The following is a 17,318-nucleotide window of genomic DNA, read 5'->3' as shown; positions in this document are numbered from 1 at the left end:
CGGAATATCCTGTCACAAAACAGCCCTCTACTGCATCTTTAGCAAGAACCTACATAGATAAAAAAAACTCACAATAGCTGTTGTAGGGGCAAAAAGCACGCCTTAGAAGGAGGGACGGAGTGCCTTCATTTCAATGGCAGCCTGTCCCACACTTGCCCAAACGGGTTTAAGCGTGTGCTGAATATCAAACAGCGGTCGGCGCTCATTCCAGGGAGGGGCTCGCAAGCGGCTAGCAAGACACTGCGCGCCTTAAGTTGCCCAAACCCTTGACTCACCGGAGCTTTTGGCGGGGTTAACTTTTGCTGTTTCGTCCAAAAATTACTGCCCAGAGACTCGACATCGTGCCTCTTTCTGCCGAATCTCACTCCTTACCACGACCCTTCGCGACCTCGCAATTGGACGACATCATGGATTCCGCGAAGCAAGCTGTCGAGTCCGTCACCGAGGGCGTCAAGAAGGTTGCCCTTGGCGGCGCTAACAAAGACAAGGCCCCTAAGAAAGAGAAGAAGGTCAAAGATGCTAGCGACGTCTCGGCCGGCTCCCTCGAGCTCAACCCCCCTCCCGATTTCCTACAAAAGAGAATCGAACTTTTTGACCGGTTGAAGAAGGAGTATGATGACGAAATCGCCACGAGGCCCCGCGAGCCCATCACCATCACCATGCCTGACGGCTCCATCCGTCAGGGTACAAGCTACGAGACCACCCCCGGCGAGATCGCAAAGAGCATCTCCAACAGCCTTTACAAGCGAACCGTTGTCGCGCGACTGGATGGCGACCAGAACCAGTTGTGGGACTTGGACAGACCCTTGGAGAAGAGCTGCAAGCTGGAGCTGCTGAACTTTGATGACGAGCAAGGCAAGCAGGTCTTCTGGCACAGTTCTGCGCACATTCTTGGCGAGGCTTGCGAGAGGAGATTTGGATGCTCCCTCTGCATCGGTCCCCCGGTCGACAATGGTTTTTACTACGAGATGGCTCTCCCTGGAGGCGCTGCTGTCCAGGCTAGCGACTGGAAGCCCCTCGAGTCAATCGTTGGATCCATTGTCAAGGAGAAGCAGAAATTCGAGCGCCTTGAGTTGACCAAGGAGCAGCTTCTTGAGATGTTCAGCTACAACAAGTATAAGCAACACATCATTAACGACAAGATCCCCGATGGCACCAAGACCACTGTTTACCGCAACGGTCCCTTGATCGATCTTTGCCGTGGACCCCATGTTCCTAGCACCGACCGCATCGAGGCCTTCAGCATCATGAAGAACAGTGCCTCGTACTTCCTCGGCTCCCAAGAGAACGATTCTCTTCAGCGCGTTTACGGTGTCAGTTTCCCTAGCAAGAAAGAGCTCGCTGCGCACAAAAAGTGGCTTGAGGAGGCGGCCGCCCGTGATCACCGCAAGTTGGGCCAAGACCAGCAACTCTTCTTCTTCCACGAGCTTTCCCCTGGCAGCGCCATGTGGCTGCCGCACGGTGCGCGCATCTACAACACCCTTCTCGCATACATTAAGGAGCAATACTTCAAGCGCGATTACCACGAGGTTATCTCTCCCAACATGTACAACGCCGAACTTTGGAAAATCAGTGGACACTGGGATCACTACAAGGATGACATGTTCGTCCTCGATGTCGACAAGGAGAAGTTTGGTCTTAAGCCCATGAACTGCCCCGGTCACTGCCTCATGTTTGCCCACACTCCCAAGGCCTACCACCAACTGCCTTGGCGTGTTGCCGACTTTGGAGTCCTTCACCGTAACGAGGCCAGCGGTGCCTTGTCGGGTCTCACCCGTGTCCGCAGATTTCAGCAGGATGACGCACATATCTTCTGCAGGGAAGATCAAATCAAGTCAGAGATTAGCAATCTCTTTGACTTTCTTCGCGAGATGTACGGCCTCCTGGGCTTTACCTTTAAGCTCCGCCTCTCCACCCGCCCAGAGAAGTATCTAGGTGAGCTCGAGACATGGAACAGGGCCGAGGACATGCTCAAGCAGGCGCTGGACGAGTTTGCTGTCACCGACGGCGGCGTGCCCTGGACTTTGAACGAGGGCGACGGTGCTTTTTACGGTCCTAAGATCGACATCAAGATATTGGACGTTCTGAACCGTGAATGGCAATGTGCCACCATCCAGCTGGACTTCCAGCTCCCTCAGAACTTTGGTCTGGAGTACGTCTCAGCTGATGTGCCTGCTAAGTCTAAGGAAGAAGAGGGTCTCGCAGCACCCAAGGCGCCGGAGGTCAAAGTCAAGGACCCCCAGGCTATCATCGACTCCGCTGCCGGCACCGGCGAGGAGAAGGAGAAGAAGCGCACCATCAAGCCGTTGACCAACGGCTGCCAGCGTCCTGTCATCATCCATCGTGCTATGGCTGGATCTATCGAGAGATTCACGGGTGAGTCGCCCATATAATCATGGATTGATTGGGCTGGTTTCTTACCTATTTACACTAGGTATCCTTATCGAGCACTTTGCCGGCAAGTGGCCCTTTTGGCTCAGCCCTAGACAGATCATGGTCATCCCTGTTGGCAAAGGCTTCGTCGAGTATGCCGAGGAGGTACAAGCTATTTTCAAGAAGCAGGGCATGTGGGTGTGAGTTGTCCTCCGTGTCTTCCCTCAGCTCGAGCGGACAATGGCCTTACTGATATGATCTGACAGCGATGTTGACCTGTCTGGCAATACCCTACCTAAAAAGATCCGCAGTGCTCAGCTAAGGTACGAAATTTACAAGCTGCCTTACTTGGTGAACTTTGAAGTAGCTAACATACCAAGCCAATACAACTTCATCTTTGTTGTGGGTGATGAAGAGATGAAGAATAAGCAGGTCAACATCCGCTATCGGGACGATACGTCGAGCCAGGACCGTGGCAAGCCCGTCGACGTCAACGAAGCCGCCGATAAGCTCAAGAAGCTCCGCGAGGAACGAGGCACCTACAACCCCTTCCCCGCCGTGGCCAAGGCCTGAGCACAGGATGCCAAGGCATAAACTCAATCAAAAAGCTTGCCCGTTTTTGTATGCAAATTGTTGAGAATGGTGTTCGGGGGGTTATTGTGACGGCTCATATCAGGTAGCCTGAATTATAGTCATAGCCTACCAACTGCGAGTAGATGAATGTGAAAAATGGAAGACTTGATGATGCATATTTCTAACCTTATAAATATGAAACGACGAAACGATGTGAGAATGGGGTATCATGCATGTTTTGCGTGTGTCTGCGCTAAGAAGTGTATATCTCTCTGCGTTGGGCTGACATTGCAACTGACTTTATCCCGGTTCGCATCTTTGTCGTCGTCCCCTGAGCCCCTCAAGAGTGGTAGCCTGCACACTTCCCTACCTAAGTCTGCTTTGCGCTGCTAGCCACCTTCTACTACCGCCTGTGCTGTTCTCGGGGCATCTTATGTCTGTATCCAACTCTCAGATGATCGAGAACAATCTCTGAACCAAGACCTGTGTGACTTGGAGAAGGAAGAAAACTCAAGGCTTAGGAATATGGATGCTCTTGCTGGTCATAAGGCATCCGTGCACCACAAAGACAAGAGCAATAGGGTGGAACTCCAAGGCGGAGCCTGTGAACCATGTTCCCAGAGGAAGGTCCTGAAGAATCCACCGTTGGGAGATGAAGTAAGCCATGACGGCATCGAGACCAAGACTAGTGGGAATCGGTGTTCCCTCAAAGTATTTGCTTTTGCCAGTAGCATCCTTGGGAAGAGCCGAGACCGTAACGTTGAAGCGAGCGAGGCGAGTGAGACCGCACAGAACGAAGAAGGTCAGGCAAACGTGGTCGATGGGGGTACGCAGGCCGAGGGCGAATGCCACAGAGGCGGGGGCAACGCCGAAAGAAATCTTTGGCCACTGTTAGCTGACATCCCACTCCTTCGTCCGTAGCTAGCTAGGCCTTGCTCCGGGGGTCCATACACTACCACGCAGTGGCGGCAGAGCCCGCAAGGGGATAAGATAAGTGTTTTAACGTACCAAGTCGGCCAACGAATCCAGCTCCTGGCCCATCATGCTGCTCTTCTTTCTCCACCGCGCAACTTTGCCATCCATGAAGTCGAAAAACAGGCCAAACGGCAGGAAGAAGAGGGCGAGGTACAGCGTGCTGTAGGACGAAGGGTCGCCAAGGCAATAGCGAAGAGAAGTGAAAATCGACATGACACCACAGGCTCCTGTTAACCGATATATCAGTTATTATTTCTGGGTCAAATGTGTGCTCAAGGCAAGAGCGGCAAACCCGATAGCGGAGGACCAGGTCAAAAGCAGACGAGACAATCGTAGTGGGAGGACGCACCATTGCAGAGAGTAATCGCATCGGCGAGATGGAGGGCGCGGATCAAGGAAAAGTGGCCAGTATCGGCGGAGAGAAGAAGCTTCTGCTTGTCGTGGGCTATAGCTTGGGCAAGATGTTCATTAGCCCTGAACGCATTTCGACACATGGATAGCATGTGCGCTGGGTGTCTGCAACATACCAGGCTCGGCGAAACTGTTGGTGGCATCCTTAATCGGACTACCGTTCGTAACTGCGCTGCTGCTCCGCTTCGACATGACTGCAATAGTTGTTGAATTGGGGAGGGGGTTTGGGAATTGTCCTGGTGAAGCAGTAAAGAAGTTGTGCCGACTGTGTTTCTTTTTCGTTCTGAAATCTCGATGGCAGCGAGGCTGGGAGGTTGTGATTATGGAGAAGGAGGAAAATCAGGCAGAGCGACTACGTTATGTAGGAAGTGTTTTCAATGAGCTCCAAGATTGTGCAAGGAGCGGAAAGTCGGTACAGGAATACGCAAGTGCTGGTGCGGATGTTGGACAGCTAGGCGTGAGGTCAGTCGGTCACACTCTTCCGCCTCGGGGAGCCAACAAGGATGCTACTGAGAAAAGCACATGCCGTCATAGCCCTGTCGTTCTAGACTCGAAGCCGCCTAGCTGCCCTCATCATAGCGAGGCTAGCTGAGTTCACTGCACGTGATAAGTCATGGCTAAGCCAGTACGTACCTTGGGTTACCTCATACTTCGTAAACTGCCTCACCATCTTCTGCATTGGCCTCGAGGATCCTCCCTACAAACTCCCTCGTTGCCTAGCTATCAAAGAATAACCCCCCCTTGAATCCTTTTTTTGAAAAAAGGGATTTGAGATAACTCACCTCGGTTAAGTAAAGAAACAAGCACATGGAACCAGCCTCAGCCGGTCGCGTTGCTCCGTCTACTTTACTCTAGTATTACAATACCAACACCAGTCACTTTTTACATTCCAGTCGCAAAGGCACAAGAAGCTCTAAAGCAGTCCATAAGCCTACAGCCGGTGCTCCTGGATGAACGCACGTGGTCATTTATTGTGTTTGGTAGATACAACGGCGAGACAGTTCAGGCCTTTGTCCGCCGCAAAGCCACTCGCCGGCGGCGTCAACTTGGCCAGCCGGCCAACCCATGTATACTATGATGCCGTCCGTCCCTCCCCTACCTATGTACAAGATGCCTCATTTGTTAGGGGCTTTTGTGGTTCGAGCGTGTTTTCCTGATGCCTGCCAACGAAAAGAAAGAAAAGAATATACTACGGTTTAGGCGCATTAATCCGGTATAAAACGCACGTTGCCAGAAATGGTATCCAAGGCGTGCGGACCCAACCCATAAATAGACTTGACAAGCCGTTGAACCCCTGTGATATGGATGCTAATAATCAACACCCTATTCCTTCTGTGTGTCGTAAATACAATCGAGTTGCCCTGGGACGTCACCTGCCAAGGATGATAAGACCCTCATCGGACAATAAGGATCGAAAACCCATCAACACAGGCGCCGCAAGAGCCTGCTACACCACAGATGGTGTATCCTCTCGGGGGGATTAAAGTATGTCTTGGAAGCGGTTAGCCACGAGGTTGTTAACTTAAACCTGCATCGGTGTACTCACGCAGATCCACCGTGGGCATTGCCATACACAGGCGACCTCCTACCCAGGCTAGTAAGAATTTGAATAGCTTCAATCCAGGATCCTGAGCGAACGTAAAAGCCTGAGATATACTCCCCGCGGCGAATGTCTGTTCAACTCCAGTTAGTTCATATAGGTTGGTACTTTGCTGGCACGGTAACATACCAAACTCGAACGTGTCGCCGCCTTCTTTGCCTCCTCTTTTGCCAAATAGCTGTGTTGAGTCGTCGTCGTAGACGAATTCAATGCCGTTCACGGCATTTTCGTGATATAAGATTACCCGCGACAGTACCAGGTTCTGCTTGACGGCACTATCAAAGACAACCTCCTGTGAAACAGCGCCTTGCATGGCGGAGTTCCCGAGAGCTTTGCCTCGGTAGGCTGTCTTGCCAAGCGGACCAGGCGTCAGCTTGAACGACGACTCCTTGGAACAAAGCTTTTTGAAATTGTCAATATCCAATGCACCACCGCCGTGTGATTTGACCGAAACCCGGAGTCGTCCCTTACGCTTGTTCTCCGGGAGCCTCTCCCGCAGCTCGCGATCGTTCAAGGTAAGTTGACGTTGAACTGGGCCGTTCTCGATGGGATATTCGATCCACTGTCGACAAAAGTCATCATCGTCGGCAAGAAGCTCGATAAAGGCAATGCCTGTCGCCGCCATCACAACCACATTTCCACTCTCCACTGGAAAAGCATGCACGCTGTCGTCGGCGTTCATTGGAGGGTCGTTTGGCAACCTGAAGCACGGATGGGCGCGGAAACGCAAGCAGTCCAATCGGTGCCAGCCACACTCGTCAGCCTGCAGCACCAAACCTCCCTTCGACTTGGTCCTGGTGCAGTAAGCCTCTCGGGTCACGAAGCTGCGGTTCAGTGTTAAGTAGTCGCGGAGCATGACGCCGTTCTCCTGGTGAGGGCATCCGAACAGATGACCGGTCTCGTGCAAGTGAGCACCAATTCCAACGTTGGCTGTTTCCCACGAGCTGCCTGTCTGGTTGCAATTGTCCGCGACGAAGTCGAGGTCTGTCGGAGTGCAGTCCGTAAATGCGGGGACGACCTCCTCGAAACTCGTGGGGTAGCTCTGCAAACAGTGCGATCCAAAAATGGCCAACTGCAGACTGCCGCCAGTATTCCCTCCCAGTGCTGTATGCCCTCCTGCGACCTTGGTCTCCGTGCCCCATTGTGTGTCGAGCATCAGCACGGAAACGTACTGCTTCTGGCCGCTAAGAGGCTTGAAGTATTGATTGATTGCTTCGGCAGCGATTCCATAGAGGTCTCCCTTCATGCTGGCCTCCTCGTTTTGCTGCGCCAACTCGAGATCTCGAATTTCGGCAACCGTCTTATCCGACCTGATGATGTGTATTCTGGCCTCGGAGCGCAAGGTTCCGTTGTCGCGATCCCGCTGATTCGAAGTGCCAGGGACCCATTCCTCCTCAAACCTGAACACGCGACGTCCAAGTTTGTTACGCCACATTTGCTCGGCTGTGAAAGCTTGCCATAGATAGGCGGCCATGCGGAACTTGCGTACTGCCGTCTCCAATCCGTTGCCTTCACGCTCGATTCGAGCAGGGACTGCGTCAAAGGTCTCAGGAGAGTCCTTGGCAACCACGATGGCGAGTTGCAAAGGAGGTGAATTATTGGCTGGCAGCATGTGCACCGTAAGATGTGAAGCATGAATTGGGTTCGAAGAAGAGCTGTTGGGGAGCTTCGGGCTCGAAAAGTCGAAGCGGATTTTGTTGGGTCCCGGCTGCAGGTAAACTAGGGCCTTGAAGTGGGAGTCGGCCACGGGCCATGAGGTTGGCGGAAAGCCATCGTCAAGGCGAGTTACGGAAAGGTTGCCGTCGACGGAATGGTGCGAAGGGTCGCCGATCGTCCCATGTACTAGGAGAACCTTTTGGTAGACCTTGTCAGAGGTTAGCAGAGCGCTCGGAAGCTGCAACTAGTCGTTGGCTGCGGTTGCGGCCGTCTGTGGCTGACTGTCTGAGCCCCTAGCACGGAGTGGCGGAACAATTGGAGATTGAATAGCGCAAATGTAGCACTGCATGGGGCACACGATGTTGAGCACAAGCTTGGATCACTTACCCAGGCGTTTTCGGTGATGTTGGCAATTCGCGGCGCATACGGCGAGACGGGCAATGTCGACTTGCCATTAATAACGGGAGAGCCAAGACCAGTCATGCCAGACACGCTTTGTCGGTGGGAATTGGGCACCGCCTGTAGAGGCGGGCGCGCCTGAGGATGGTTGGAATCCTTCAATTGGAGATTGAGAGAAGGGTCGGAGTTTTGGGCGATGGAGGGGGGTGTTGAGGCGCCGCTTGTAGGGGTCGGAGTGGTTGCGTTACTGGCATCGCTGGAAACATCGGTATTTGAGCGATCGGTTTTGAAGCTGGATTTCGAACGGCGACGGAGAGCTCTGAAGTTCAGGATGGAGGGGGCCATGGCTCTTAACGAAGGGCACGGTGTTTCAACCGCAAACGAAGAGCAACTTCAACGAGAGGCATCCGACATGTGTGGGGTGGGAAATAAGGAGAAACGCGAGGCGGCAGATTGGGGGGTCGGAAGTAGGGAGTCCGATTCGCGACCGATGACGATGATGACGACGACGGCAAAATCCGAGGCGGTTCCCCTTCAGTAAACAACGAGCATCGAGGAAAGAAGAAGGTTCTGGGAGCGAGCAATGATGAGTCGAGACCGGTTAAAGGGGAATGTTGTGTCAATTCGCTGATCAACAAGTGGCATCCGCAGCAACGCCAGGAAGGAAGTTCGCTGAGATGGGAGCGTGCGTATGTAGGGGGGTGGGGGGGGGGGGGGGGGGGGGGGGGGGGGGGAGGAGGAAACGGCACGAAGAGATTGATGTGCAACCACAAGTACAATTGACAAAAGTATGGCAAATTCTAAAAGCGCAGTGATGGCACAAACAGGATTGCGTAAGTTTGCACTGAGGTGAGATGAGATGATCGGATGGGGTTGGGATAAGATGACAGGAGAGAGAGAAAGGAACGCCCTGGTGGGAAGATAACGAAGGGAAAAGTCAATCGACGTTGTCAATCAGTGTTGTGAAGTCCACAACTACGTACATCCGCATCTACGGTCACATCCTCCACTCACGTCCACGACCCAATCTGGAAAGCGTGCCAATTTGGTACAGATTTGGACCAGGTACAAATGCAGCGTATACTGAGTGCTAGTTCGAGATACGGAGCACATGGGTTGTGGGTGAGTGTATTACGAGGACGAGTGGCCTACATACAGGACAACAACAGAAAACTTGTGAGCGTCGCTCACTTCCTTGCATAAGTAAGGAATGGTCAGCAGCTCGCCAACAGCAGTTGATCGATGACGTAGGTCTGTTTCGAGAGTGGGAAACAAGCTGGGTTGAAATTGCGACAGGGACTTTGTTGGCCAGGAGAGAAACAGGACGGCGGGTAGACCTTACGGAGTCTGGGATTGAAGACAAGGAAGAGGGCTGGAGCTCCCGCAGCGGCTGCGAAGGAGCTGCTCGCCAAAAGATAACGAGTTGTCATGGATGTATCCGTAGATAGTACATACTCTACAAAGCACGTACGCTACTTACCTACCCAAGTACCCGGGCAGGTACACCTGCAGCACAGATACTCGTCTAGCGAAATCCACCTACTTCTCGCCTTGAACTGTGCGGTTTATGCAGGTGCAAGGTAAGAACGATGAGTGAATAATTCGTCAGCATCTTAGGCAGGTACCCTACAGAAGGAGAAAGCCCCAACCAACGCAAGTGGGTTTGGGATCCGTTTTCTGGGCCAGCGTCGTCAATACCGCGGCGACACAGGAGTAGTGCCGAAGGTGGGTGGGTGAGATGGGATAAGATAGGATTACTGTAGGATGAGGAATGGGGAGCGTCGAACGTTGCCAAGGCACCAGGCACAAGGCACACGCCATGGCACACATGACGCCTTTACTTGTAGGAATGGACGATGGGTTGGCAGTTGGCAAGTCCGAGCAGTGCCAAGAAACAACCCTGACGAACGGAACCTAACAATAGTGGCAGGCTGTCTGCCAGGTTTCCAACAACCAACCGCGATATCAACCCAAGCAGGCTCCTCGGACGACAGCTACGTTGATACATGACCACGGGTTCGCGGGGAGAAAAAGGAAAGGATCAAAGTGAAAAGAAAGAAAAAACTGCCTTTAGATGCAGCTATCATCATATCCTTGGCATCATGACGATGCTAGTAGAAACGATCACGTGATGTAGACCCGGCGGGCTTTTCCGAGTACATGAGCATACGCTTCCCGTCGCGCGAGACTCTTTGATCACCGATTTGCCTTGGTCGTTTCCTCTGCTCCTTTCATCATGCTGCGACTGGGGAGGAAGGGCGCGTTTGTCCACTTGTTGCGAGAGAGAATTTGTGGCGCATAACATGTCCAGTAGCGCCTATGAAGACACATCCTCCATCGCCAGGGAACATGGGAAAGTGTTGGGTGATACATCAATCGTTCAGACCCCCCGCATACGCCTGTTTTGCGACACATTGCGCTCCCTAGGTGGGCTTTAGGTATCGGTAGGTCTATCTCCTCGCTTAACTATCCGAGGATCAAAGTGGCTCTCTTTGAATGTGCAATGTTATGTTTGCATGTTGGTCTACATAGCAGGGGTCTAAATTGATCCCGCCTCCCTTGCCGTCCATTGGCAGACTGTTAATGTAAAAAATAAAAATAATTATAAAAAAAAGCCTTTTTCGCTGTTGCCCGCTTCAGCACACTGTTCAAACTAATCGTCTGCATGAATTGCCCGTCAACTCCAGCACCGTCGACCACGCCGAACATTACTTGACATGGCGCATGCTGTTTCAGGGCCATGGGCTCTATCAAAGCTCACATGACGGGAACATGGGTGACTTAGTGAGCCGTAAAGACTGCTTATCCAGGTCGGATAAGTGAGTCGTTTCGACACAGGCCACGTACATTCAGAGCACTTTCTTCCTTCAACATTGGTCATCGTCTTCCTAGTGCGACCTTGTATTTGCCATGTCTGGATGCAACGCCCAAAGGATTCCCGGACTCTCGCCCCGAGAATGTGTCTCTCTGCCTAGTGCTAGCTGTGGTTGAAACTGGCCGCCCCCTCACTAGGCGGCCGTGCGAATAGCTTCGTTTTCGGGGATGTCCGTCCACTGCGAGGTCCACAGCCTATCGTCATTGAACTTACCCAAGGGACCTTGGGAAGCCTCCAGGATCTGAAACCATCACCAGGGATTCTGTGCCCGAGCACTTGTACCAGGCTTCGTAGGGAGACTACGAGATTTGGCAGCCATGTGAATATTTACTTGGAGATCCCGGTTCGATTGTCGGCTTCAGTTTTGTCATGTCTAATATGAGGGTTAAGGAAGCCCCAACAGCTGCTGGCTCGTGTTCCAAGGCTTTTGGCATCTCATTATGTCGATTTGGGCATCATCAGTCAATAGCTCGCCGCTACTTTCGTCCCGTTGCTGTGACAAGAGAAGACATTGGCCAGAGCAGGGGAAGCTGGCACCATTTTGGGCAAGGCGCCTCTCTGTCTGTTTGATTGCTTCTTGGGTCGGGGGGCGTACTTTTGGCTGTTTACCTAGCTAACTACCTACCTGGTAGGTAGGTTCCGTGTGTGAAATGGCACTCCACTGTCAAAATGTCACTGCACTGGGCTGCTAGGTAGGTTTGGCATGAGCTGGCGTTGAGGCAATGCACTCTGGGACGCATACTGGGGCTGGTGCTGGGGCTGCCCGACACTGCCAGCCAGAGGTTGGTTACCACGGGAATGGTCTAATTTTTGCTTCAGGCCCCCCGTCACCTCTGGGTCATCGTCCCGTTCCCTGAGGCCGGACCACTTACTGCGCTGCATTTGCCCGCTGACGGGAATCCTCACACTCGTCCTCACCATTCCTTCTCCGTCTACGTCTAGCATCCCGCTTCATTTCGTCCTCCAGCAGCGCAAAATCTCCTTGCCATGCATACCTCTCAAACCAGGAAAACCCCGACTTTCTCTTGACGACCATTTTTGAGGCCGCACGTACTACCTGCTGCGCCCATTCTTTCCCCTCAAACATTCCGGAAGATCAATCCAACCCCTCTCTCATACCGATTCCACCGTTGCCACGGCTTCCCACCACCTCCACAAAGATCAAATCTTTGGCTTCTATTTCCAACACAGAGTCTTCCCGTCTAAGCCAAAGCAAAGAAACCACAGAGACCGGGCAACGTCTCTTGGGCCACGGCAGCTTACCTCGGACAGTGCGCCTCTCGGATCACGCCTACCAAGAGAGGTAGATTTCTTTCCCCCGTGACGACTCGACAATCTCATCAGCGGTATTGTACATGTCCGGCTTCCACGTCATGTCTTCTCCATGGAAGCAGCAGCCCGAAGAGGTGGCAGACAAGGTGTTGAAGAGGGTAGAAGTCAGCAAGGTGAGTCGAATGGCTACCGCATTCGAAGCAGCATTTTATCTGACTGCAAATCCTATCACAGATAGCCCGAAGGCTGCAGAATCGACTTGCGCTGGCGCAATTCAAGACCAAGCATGGCTGGGAGGACCTGACTCTCGACACTATCGAACCCAAGTATGAAGAGGAAATGCGACGGAGGAGGTTGTGCGAAGGCGACGTCCTCTCCGACTCATCGTCCAGCGCCTCAGACCTTCCATATCCCACAAGGACCCTCATGAGCTCTCCGTTGAAAGCTCCTCTGTTCTCTGATGCCATCGGCTCGAGCAATGGAAGCACTGGTCACCGCAAGCGAACGTACATGGCCTCATTCGACTGTCCTTCGTCCAGCCCGAGCAAGCGGTACCGATCTTCTCCTACTCCGATGAAATCTTTGCATAATCCTACGTCGTGGAAGGAGAGCCATCGGCTAGCACAATCATCGCCGATCAAGCCCAGAAGGCAGCAGCACTTCACTACGTCTACCGGCCCCGATGTCTCATTTTTTCAAGGAGCTCGAAAGCTGGCAGATGATCTGGTATCGCCCAACTTTGCGGCAAACTCGGACGACGAAGATGATCTATTGCCCGCGCAGTCGTTCAGGGCTACCAACATTCGTTCTTCGCCCCCGACAACGCCACCGATGCGCAATCGTGTGATCCCCAACCGTCGCAACAGAGAGAGGGGCGCAAATGCTGAGCCACCCGTCAAATCTGGAGAAGAGGGCGCCGACCTCTTGCTGTACCTGGCTGCTTCTCCGTCACCCGCTGTGCCATCGGCCAAGACCAGAATAATACCCCCCTCGACGCCGCCGTCCAAGGTAGGCCGCGATATGACACTTCCCTCATCCCACATGACCACACCTGGCGGGGGTAACATGTTCCCCAACACGCCAGGGCAAGGCTTTGACTTTGCAGAGTTTGTCAACATCACACCAAGCCCCGCGCAAAAGGCTTGGAAGACGCCTGTTGCTATCTCATCAGCAAGGACCCCCGTTAGTCTGGCAAGAAGGCGATTGACGTTTGACGAGCCATTGGCTTAACAGCCTCAGCAGGCGTCTTTTTTCTTCCCATTTCCCCCTCTATTGTACATGATACCAGGACGGCGACGTGCCTTGTTTGCGCAGCTCGGCCTACGAAATCGCGGCGACGAGTTCCTTTCTTACTGCTTACCTCTTTCCGCGTCTTCTTTGCCTCATTCAAAGGGAAATGGTCATTCAAGTCTGCCACATGTATAGTTGTGCGAAGCTTCGCTGGGGAGCAGGGGCTTATTATTACGAAGCGGGACCAATATCTGTTAATTGTGTCGTTCGGCCGGGCTAAAGCTTCGATGAAGTTGTGCCTGGTTAACCAGGGGGTTTTTTCGTTTTTCCTTTTCCCTTGCCCTCTCTCATGGTTGGGAATGGATCCGGTCCTCTGACAATTTACGCGCCCAAGAGCTGCGACGCGTCACTTGCTGCTAGGTCGTCGCGTAGAATAAATACATGCGCGAATTTTCGCGTCCGCGTCAGACCCATCCAAATAAATCGATAGCCAATCAACACATGTATCATCCATGTTCGTCTGTGCCCTCCCCAGCTTTCGCCATGCGCTATGTGTCTACAAATATTTACACCTTGAGGCTTCTTACACCATATCCGTACATGCATCGCCAATGTGAGCGCTCAAGACACCGGTGACGTGATGAATATGTATGCCCACACCTTCTCCGAAATGTCAACTGTGGAGCAAAGAGAAATACTTGTGTCAGTTAGGTTCGAATCCTATCGGCGTCACATGTTGGGGTTGTTGGCGCAACTGCTTCTTTAAATGTGCCTCTTCATGAATTGAATAATGCCACGTTTGACGCCGTCTGGACTTGGTTCCTCGGCACAAACATCTGGCTCACAGCCAAACGTGCGTCTGAGATAGTCTCTTGTTGTCGGACCAATGGTTGCAATGAACGTCTTGCGCTCCTGGAGCCCGTCCCTCTTGGCCCTGCCTGTAGACTCATCCAGCAACCCAAGACCGCGCAGCATACTGTCGCAGCCTGTCGGCGAGAACACGACGACCCAGCGCGCCGGCCGATCCTCGGTGGCCTCGAGAGCTTTTGCAAAGTCGTGGGGGAAAGATGCCATCTCACCCGTTCCGTATACGACGACTTCATCCACTTGGACCCTCCGGTCACTCGGCAAATTCGCATCCATGAGGGTCTTGGGAATGATATCCCGCCTCTGCTCGCCGACGAGGAACAGCACAGGAGGCTTGTTTGACTGGCCCTGATACCATTGGCCGTAGTGTTCCAGTATGAACTTGGCCAGGGCGTCGCCGTTGCCGGTATGCTCGCCAAAAATCTGCAACGGCGGCTCCTGTGAGACGGACCTGAGTGCTCGGGTGGTGGCCGGACCGACGCTGTATACCGGCACGTCCTGAAGATGAGGCCACTTTTCGTCGACACCTATCAATTCCATCAGCTCCGCTCTCTTGCCAATGTAGAGACTACAGCCTGGAGCTGAACGGTAGCCCAACTAACCCTTCTTCTCCGCAACCACGCTCGAAAACGCCTCGACGGCTCGCTGCGATGTAAAGATCAGGCCGCCGTATGATGCATCTGCGCCACTGTTCACCCTGCGACGGTGCAATGCATCCCTTACTGCAGCCATGCCAGGCTCTTGGAAGGTGTGATGCAGGACTGGGACAAATTCCGGCTCGAAGGCCGGCCCTTCGTTTTCGAGAGTGAAGAGGTCCTCATACGAGTCACCCGGGGCAGACTTTGTCTTGAGTAAAAGCACTGGCACCTTGGCCGGTAAAGGTGATGAGGATTTCTGGGCCATTTCCGAGCTTGTTGATGGCTGATGCCAAAATGCGTCGAACGGGACGATACAGGAAGGGGACAACAACGGCTCTTTGCCCGCGATACCAACAGTGTCGCGAAGTGGCAGGTCTGGATCTATCTGAACAGTAACTTCGAGGGATATCATGGCTAGTACCTCTGCCCCGCCGGAGCCGGATCCATCTGAACTAGAGTTACGTACTGTCTTAGGTAAGTCACGAAGACGTTGTCGTCGGGGCTCAAAGTGGTCCACTGCAGAAAGAGAGATGGCCTCCAGGTGCATCCAGAGCCCTGGAATTCCCTCCTCCTGGCCAACCAAATATGCAGACGTTGGTTGCGATGGGATAGAAATAGTCGCTGTCACGGATTACGCAGCTGGTATTTCCCGAATCTCCCTCCTCGCCTGATGTACCGCCTTCGACGATGGTTCTCCAAGCCCGCCAAGCTGATTGGAACGAGGAACTTGAACAGCTGTACATTTCCGTGCCCAAGAACAACCATCGATGTATTTTGACGGCCTAAAGAGACAGAAAACTAAGCCCGTCGAAAGAAAGTGACCTCTTGTAGCCTCTTTGCAACGACACATCCCGTCTCATCTGACTGACGGACGGTATGGGATCCACAAAGCGGCCGTGCCCCCATCAAAGTCGGAAAAGTAAGGTACCCAAAGGTATCAGTCGAATATCTTACGTCAGGGGCAGGCATCACCACTGTGCGCGTTAGCGCAGAACATTGTCAGAGCTAATCGATAAGGAAGCTATCGAATATTCCACGGACAAACAGACACCTCAAAGCTTACAAATTTCGCTGGACAGAATCCCGTAGAGTGAGATCGTGCTCCCTAATTCTCCCGATCCAGGTATCCCGTCGCACTGAAACTTTGTTCTCTGCGGTTCGTCGTACTCTTTCGGCTCTTTCCGACTAGAGTGAACACTTGCGTGTGAGATTCACAAGTTATGGTCGACGCAGAGCGAGAACTCCAAGCGGGGGGGGCCTCTCCCGCAGCTGCAACAATGACTACGACAGCGATGGCGACAACGACACCTGAGCCACCCAAGCCTTTGCCCAAGGGAATGGTCTTGGGTCCGGACGGCAAGCCGTAAGTGATTCCCATTGGGTATGCGGATTCTGCCACAACCTCTTTCGGGAAGGCAAACACAACTGACGAAGAACTTGATCAGGTGCCGATCTTGCTCATCCAAAAGCGCATTCTCCAGTTGGGCCTCTCAGATAAACGGTTCGGTAAAGAAGGGTGCACCAGTGTCATCGGGGCCTGCTAATGACTGCCCACCCGACGTCGAGAGCCTCGGGCGTGGCACCTGGCAGTTGCTGCACTCGATTGCTGCGACATACCCCGAGAAGCCCTCATCGACGCAGAAGGAGGACCTTCGAGGCTTCATGAGGCTGTTCTCAAAGCTGTACCCCTGCTGGGTGTGCGCCGAAGACTTCCAGTCATACATGCAAAAAGAAAGGCTACGGGTGGAGGGACGCAGCGAGTTTGGCGATTGGCTTTGTCAGGCACACAATGAGGTCAACCGCAAGCTAGGGAAGAAAGAATTCGACTGCAGTAAGTGGGAGGAGCGATGGCGCACCGGCTGGAAAGACGGCAGTTGCGACTAAGTCGGCATGTTTGGAGAAGTTTCGTACCAAGGTGGAGGGGGACGAACGAGCATCTGCACCAACATAATGGGTTGACAGACACCTTCCCTCCTTATTCCCTCTTCTTCCCGTACCTCTCCTCTTGAGGGCCAGGTATGTATGATATCTAGAACACACTTCACAGTATCCCCAATATAGCACAGCAGGTCGCTTGCGCTGGTTGTTGCCCTCTCTCCGATCCCTTGCTATCACGCTTTTCTCGCCTGAGCGTTCAAATAGTCCTGCTCGAGTGGTACTTTCGTACTCACTTGTGCAGATTCGTTGTGTCTTATTTTGCTGGTGCGCAAGAATGATCTGATACTTGACAGTCCTGAGTATAATAATACGATTGACCAAGATGGAATATGCCGTTAACGTGTACCAAACAGCGGCGAGAGGCAAGCCGGTCTTCGAGCGGTGGTCCGATACCGCGAGAATGGGAGCGTCCGGACACGGATCTGCAATTCGCATGGTTCTCCTGTGTGTTGTTTAGATGGGGTGGCACCGCAGCAGCGCCGAAGCCTGGTGCCAACATCAGATCATGTGG

General features: G+C 53.1%; 6 protein-coding genes across 6 annotated transcripts; 3 read left to right on the top strand and 3 right to left on the bottom strand.

The window, feature by feature from the left end:
• The first annotated feature begins 253 nt into the window (after positions 1 to 253).
• CDEST_03393 (Class II Aminoacyl-tRNA synthetase/Biotinyl protein ligase (BPL) and lipoyl protein ligase (LPL)) lies at positions 254 to 3,122 on the top strand. The gene is made up of 4 exons (XM_062919552.1): positions 254 to 2,376; positions 2,435 to 2,573; positions 2,640 to 2,696; positions 2,754 to 3,122. The coding sequence occupies exons 1-4, from the start codon at positions 408 to 410 to the stop codon at positions 2,944 to 2,946; spliced, it is 2,358 nt and encodes a 785-aa protein (XP_062775603.1). The 5' UTR covers positions 254 to 407; the 3' UTR covers positions 2,947 to 3,122.
• On the bottom strand, positions 3,096 to 4,813 carry CDEST_03392 (Putative CDP-alcohol phosphatidyltransferase). Its single transcript, XM_062919551.1, has 4 exons — positions 4,449 to 4,813; positions 4,271 to 4,366; positions 3,955 to 4,148; positions 3,096 to 3,825 (listed from the first exon to the last, which is right to left on the bottom strand). Exons 1-4 carry the CDS (start codon positions 4,522 to 4,524, stop codon positions 3,457 to 3,459), a joined length of 735 nt encoding a protein of 244 aa, XP_062775602.1. The 5' UTR covers positions 4,525 to 4,813; the 3' UTR covers positions 3,096 to 3,456.
• Positions 4,814 to 5,056: 243 nt separating this feature from the next.
• Positions 5,057 to 9,131, bottom strand: CDEST_03391 (Putative jacalin-like lectin domain-containing protein). Its single transcript, XM_062919550.1, has 4 exons — positions 7,976 to 9,131; positions 6,062 to 7,796; positions 5,879 to 6,005; positions 5,057 to 5,823 (listed from the first exon to the last, which is right to left on the bottom strand). The coding sequence occupies exons 1-4, from the start codon at positions 8,330 to 8,332 to the stop codon at positions 5,727 to 5,729; spliced, it is 2,316 nt and encodes a 771-aa protein (XP_062775601.1). The 5' UTR covers positions 8,333 to 9,131; the 3' UTR covers positions 5,057 to 5,726.
• Positions 9,132 to 12,170: 3,039 nt separating this feature from the next.
• Positions 12,171 to 13,365, top strand: CDEST_03390 (Putative transcription factor Nrm1/Whi5). The gene is made up of 2 exons (XM_062919549.1): positions 12,171 to 12,307; positions 12,369 to 13,365. Exons 1-2 carry the CDS (start codon positions 12,218 to 12,220, stop codon positions 13,362 to 13,364), a joined length of 1,086 nt encoding a protein of 361 aa, XP_062775600.1. The 5' UTR covers positions 12,171 to 12,217; the 3' UTR covers position 13,365.
• Positions 13,366 to 14,126: 761 nt separating this feature from the next.
• CDEST_03389 (Putative tetrapyrrole biosynthesis, uroporphyrinogen III synthase, uroporphyrinogen-III synthase) lies at positions 14,127 to 15,134 on the bottom strand (the record flags this gene model as incomplete). The annotated part of the gene is made up of 2 exons (XM_062919548.1): positions 14,127 to 14,758; positions 14,834 to 15,134. The coding sequence occupies 2 exons, from the start codon at positions 15,132 to 15,134 to the stop codon at positions 14,127 to 14,129; spliced, it is 933 nt and encodes a 310-aa protein (XP_062775599.1).
• Positions 15,135 to 15,917: 783 nt separating this feature from the next.
• On the top strand, positions 15,918 to 17,055 carry CDEST_03388 (Putative ERV/ALR sulfhydryl oxidase domain, sulfhydryl oxidase ALR/ERV). Its single transcript, XM_062919547.1, has 2 exons — positions 15,918 to 16,232; positions 16,315 to 17,055. Exons 1-2 carry the CDS (start codon positions 16,090 to 16,092, stop codon positions 16,751 to 16,753), a joined length of 582 nt encoding a protein of 193 aa, XP_062775598.1. The 5' UTR covers positions 15,918 to 16,089; the 3' UTR covers positions 16,754 to 17,055.
• Positions 17,056 to 17,318: the final 263 nt, after the last annotated feature.

The sequence above is a fragment of the Colletotrichum destructivum genome, chromosome 2 (assembly GCF_034447905.1).
Source record: "Colletotrichum destructivum chromosome 2, complete sequence".
In the NCBI taxonomy this organism is placed as follows: Eukaryota; Fungi; Ascomycota; class Sordariomycetes; order Glomerellales; family Glomerellaceae; genus Colletotrichum; species Colletotrichum destructivum.
The sequence above is the reverse complement of the archived record's forward strand: the minus strand, read 5'-3'. Positions and strand labels throughout refer to the sequence as shown.

Bases quoted from the DNA above. Each gene is read 5' to 3' on its own strand.
- CDEST_03393 (XM_062919552.1), top strand. From the start codon at position 408: ATGGATTCCGCGAAGCAAGCTGTCGAGTCCGTCACCGAGGGCGTCAAG. The intron at 2,377-2,434 runs GTGAGTCGCCCA...TATTTACACTAG, and splicing joins ATCTATCGAGAGATTCACGG to GTATCCTTATCGAGCACTTT. The intron at 2,574-2,639 runs GTGAGTTGTCCT...ATGATCTGACAG, and splicing joins AAGAAGCAGGGCATGTGGGT to CGATGTTGACCTGTCTGGCA.
- CDEST_03392 (XM_062919551.1), bottom strand. From the start codon at position 4,524: ATGTCGAAGCGGAGCAGCAGCGCAGTTACGAACGGTAGTCCGATTAAG. The intron at 4,367-4,448 runs GTATGTTGCAGA...CCCAAGCTATAG, and splicing joins CAACAGTTTCGCCGAGCCTG to CCCACGACAAGCAGAAGCTT. The intron at 4,149-4,270 runs GTGCGTCCTCCC...ATCGGTTAACAG, and splicing joins TGCGATTACTCTCTGCAATG to GAGCCTGTGGTGTCATGTCG.
- CDEST_03391 (XM_062919550.1), bottom strand. From the start codon at position 8,332: ATGGCCCCCTCCATCCTGAACTTCAGAGCTCTCCGTCGCCGTTCGAAA. The intron at 7,797-7,975 runs GTAAGTGATCCA...ACCTCTGACAAG, and splicing joins ACATCACCGAAAACGCCTGG to GTCTACCAAAAGGTTCTCCT. The intron at 5,824-5,878 runs GTGAGTACACCG...ACCGCTTCCAAG, and splicing joins AATGCCCACGGTGGATCTGC to ACATACTTTAATCCCCCCGA.
- CDEST_03390 (XM_062919549.1), top strand. From the start codon at position 12,218: ATGTCCGGCTTCCACGTCATGTCTTCTCCATGGAAGCAGCAGCCCGAA. The intron at 12,308-12,368 runs GTGAGTCGAATG...ATCCTATCACAG, and splicing joins AGAGGGTAGAAGTCAGCAAG to ATAGCCCGAAGGCTGCAGAA.
- CDEST_03388 (XM_062919547.1), top strand. From the start codon at position 16,090: ATGGTCGACGCAGAGCGAGAACTCCAAGCGGGGGGGGCCTCTCCCGCA. The intron at 16,233-16,314 runs GTAAGTGATTCC...GAACTTGATCAG, and splicing joins TTGGGTCCGGACGGCAAGCC to GTGCCGATCTTGCTCATCCA.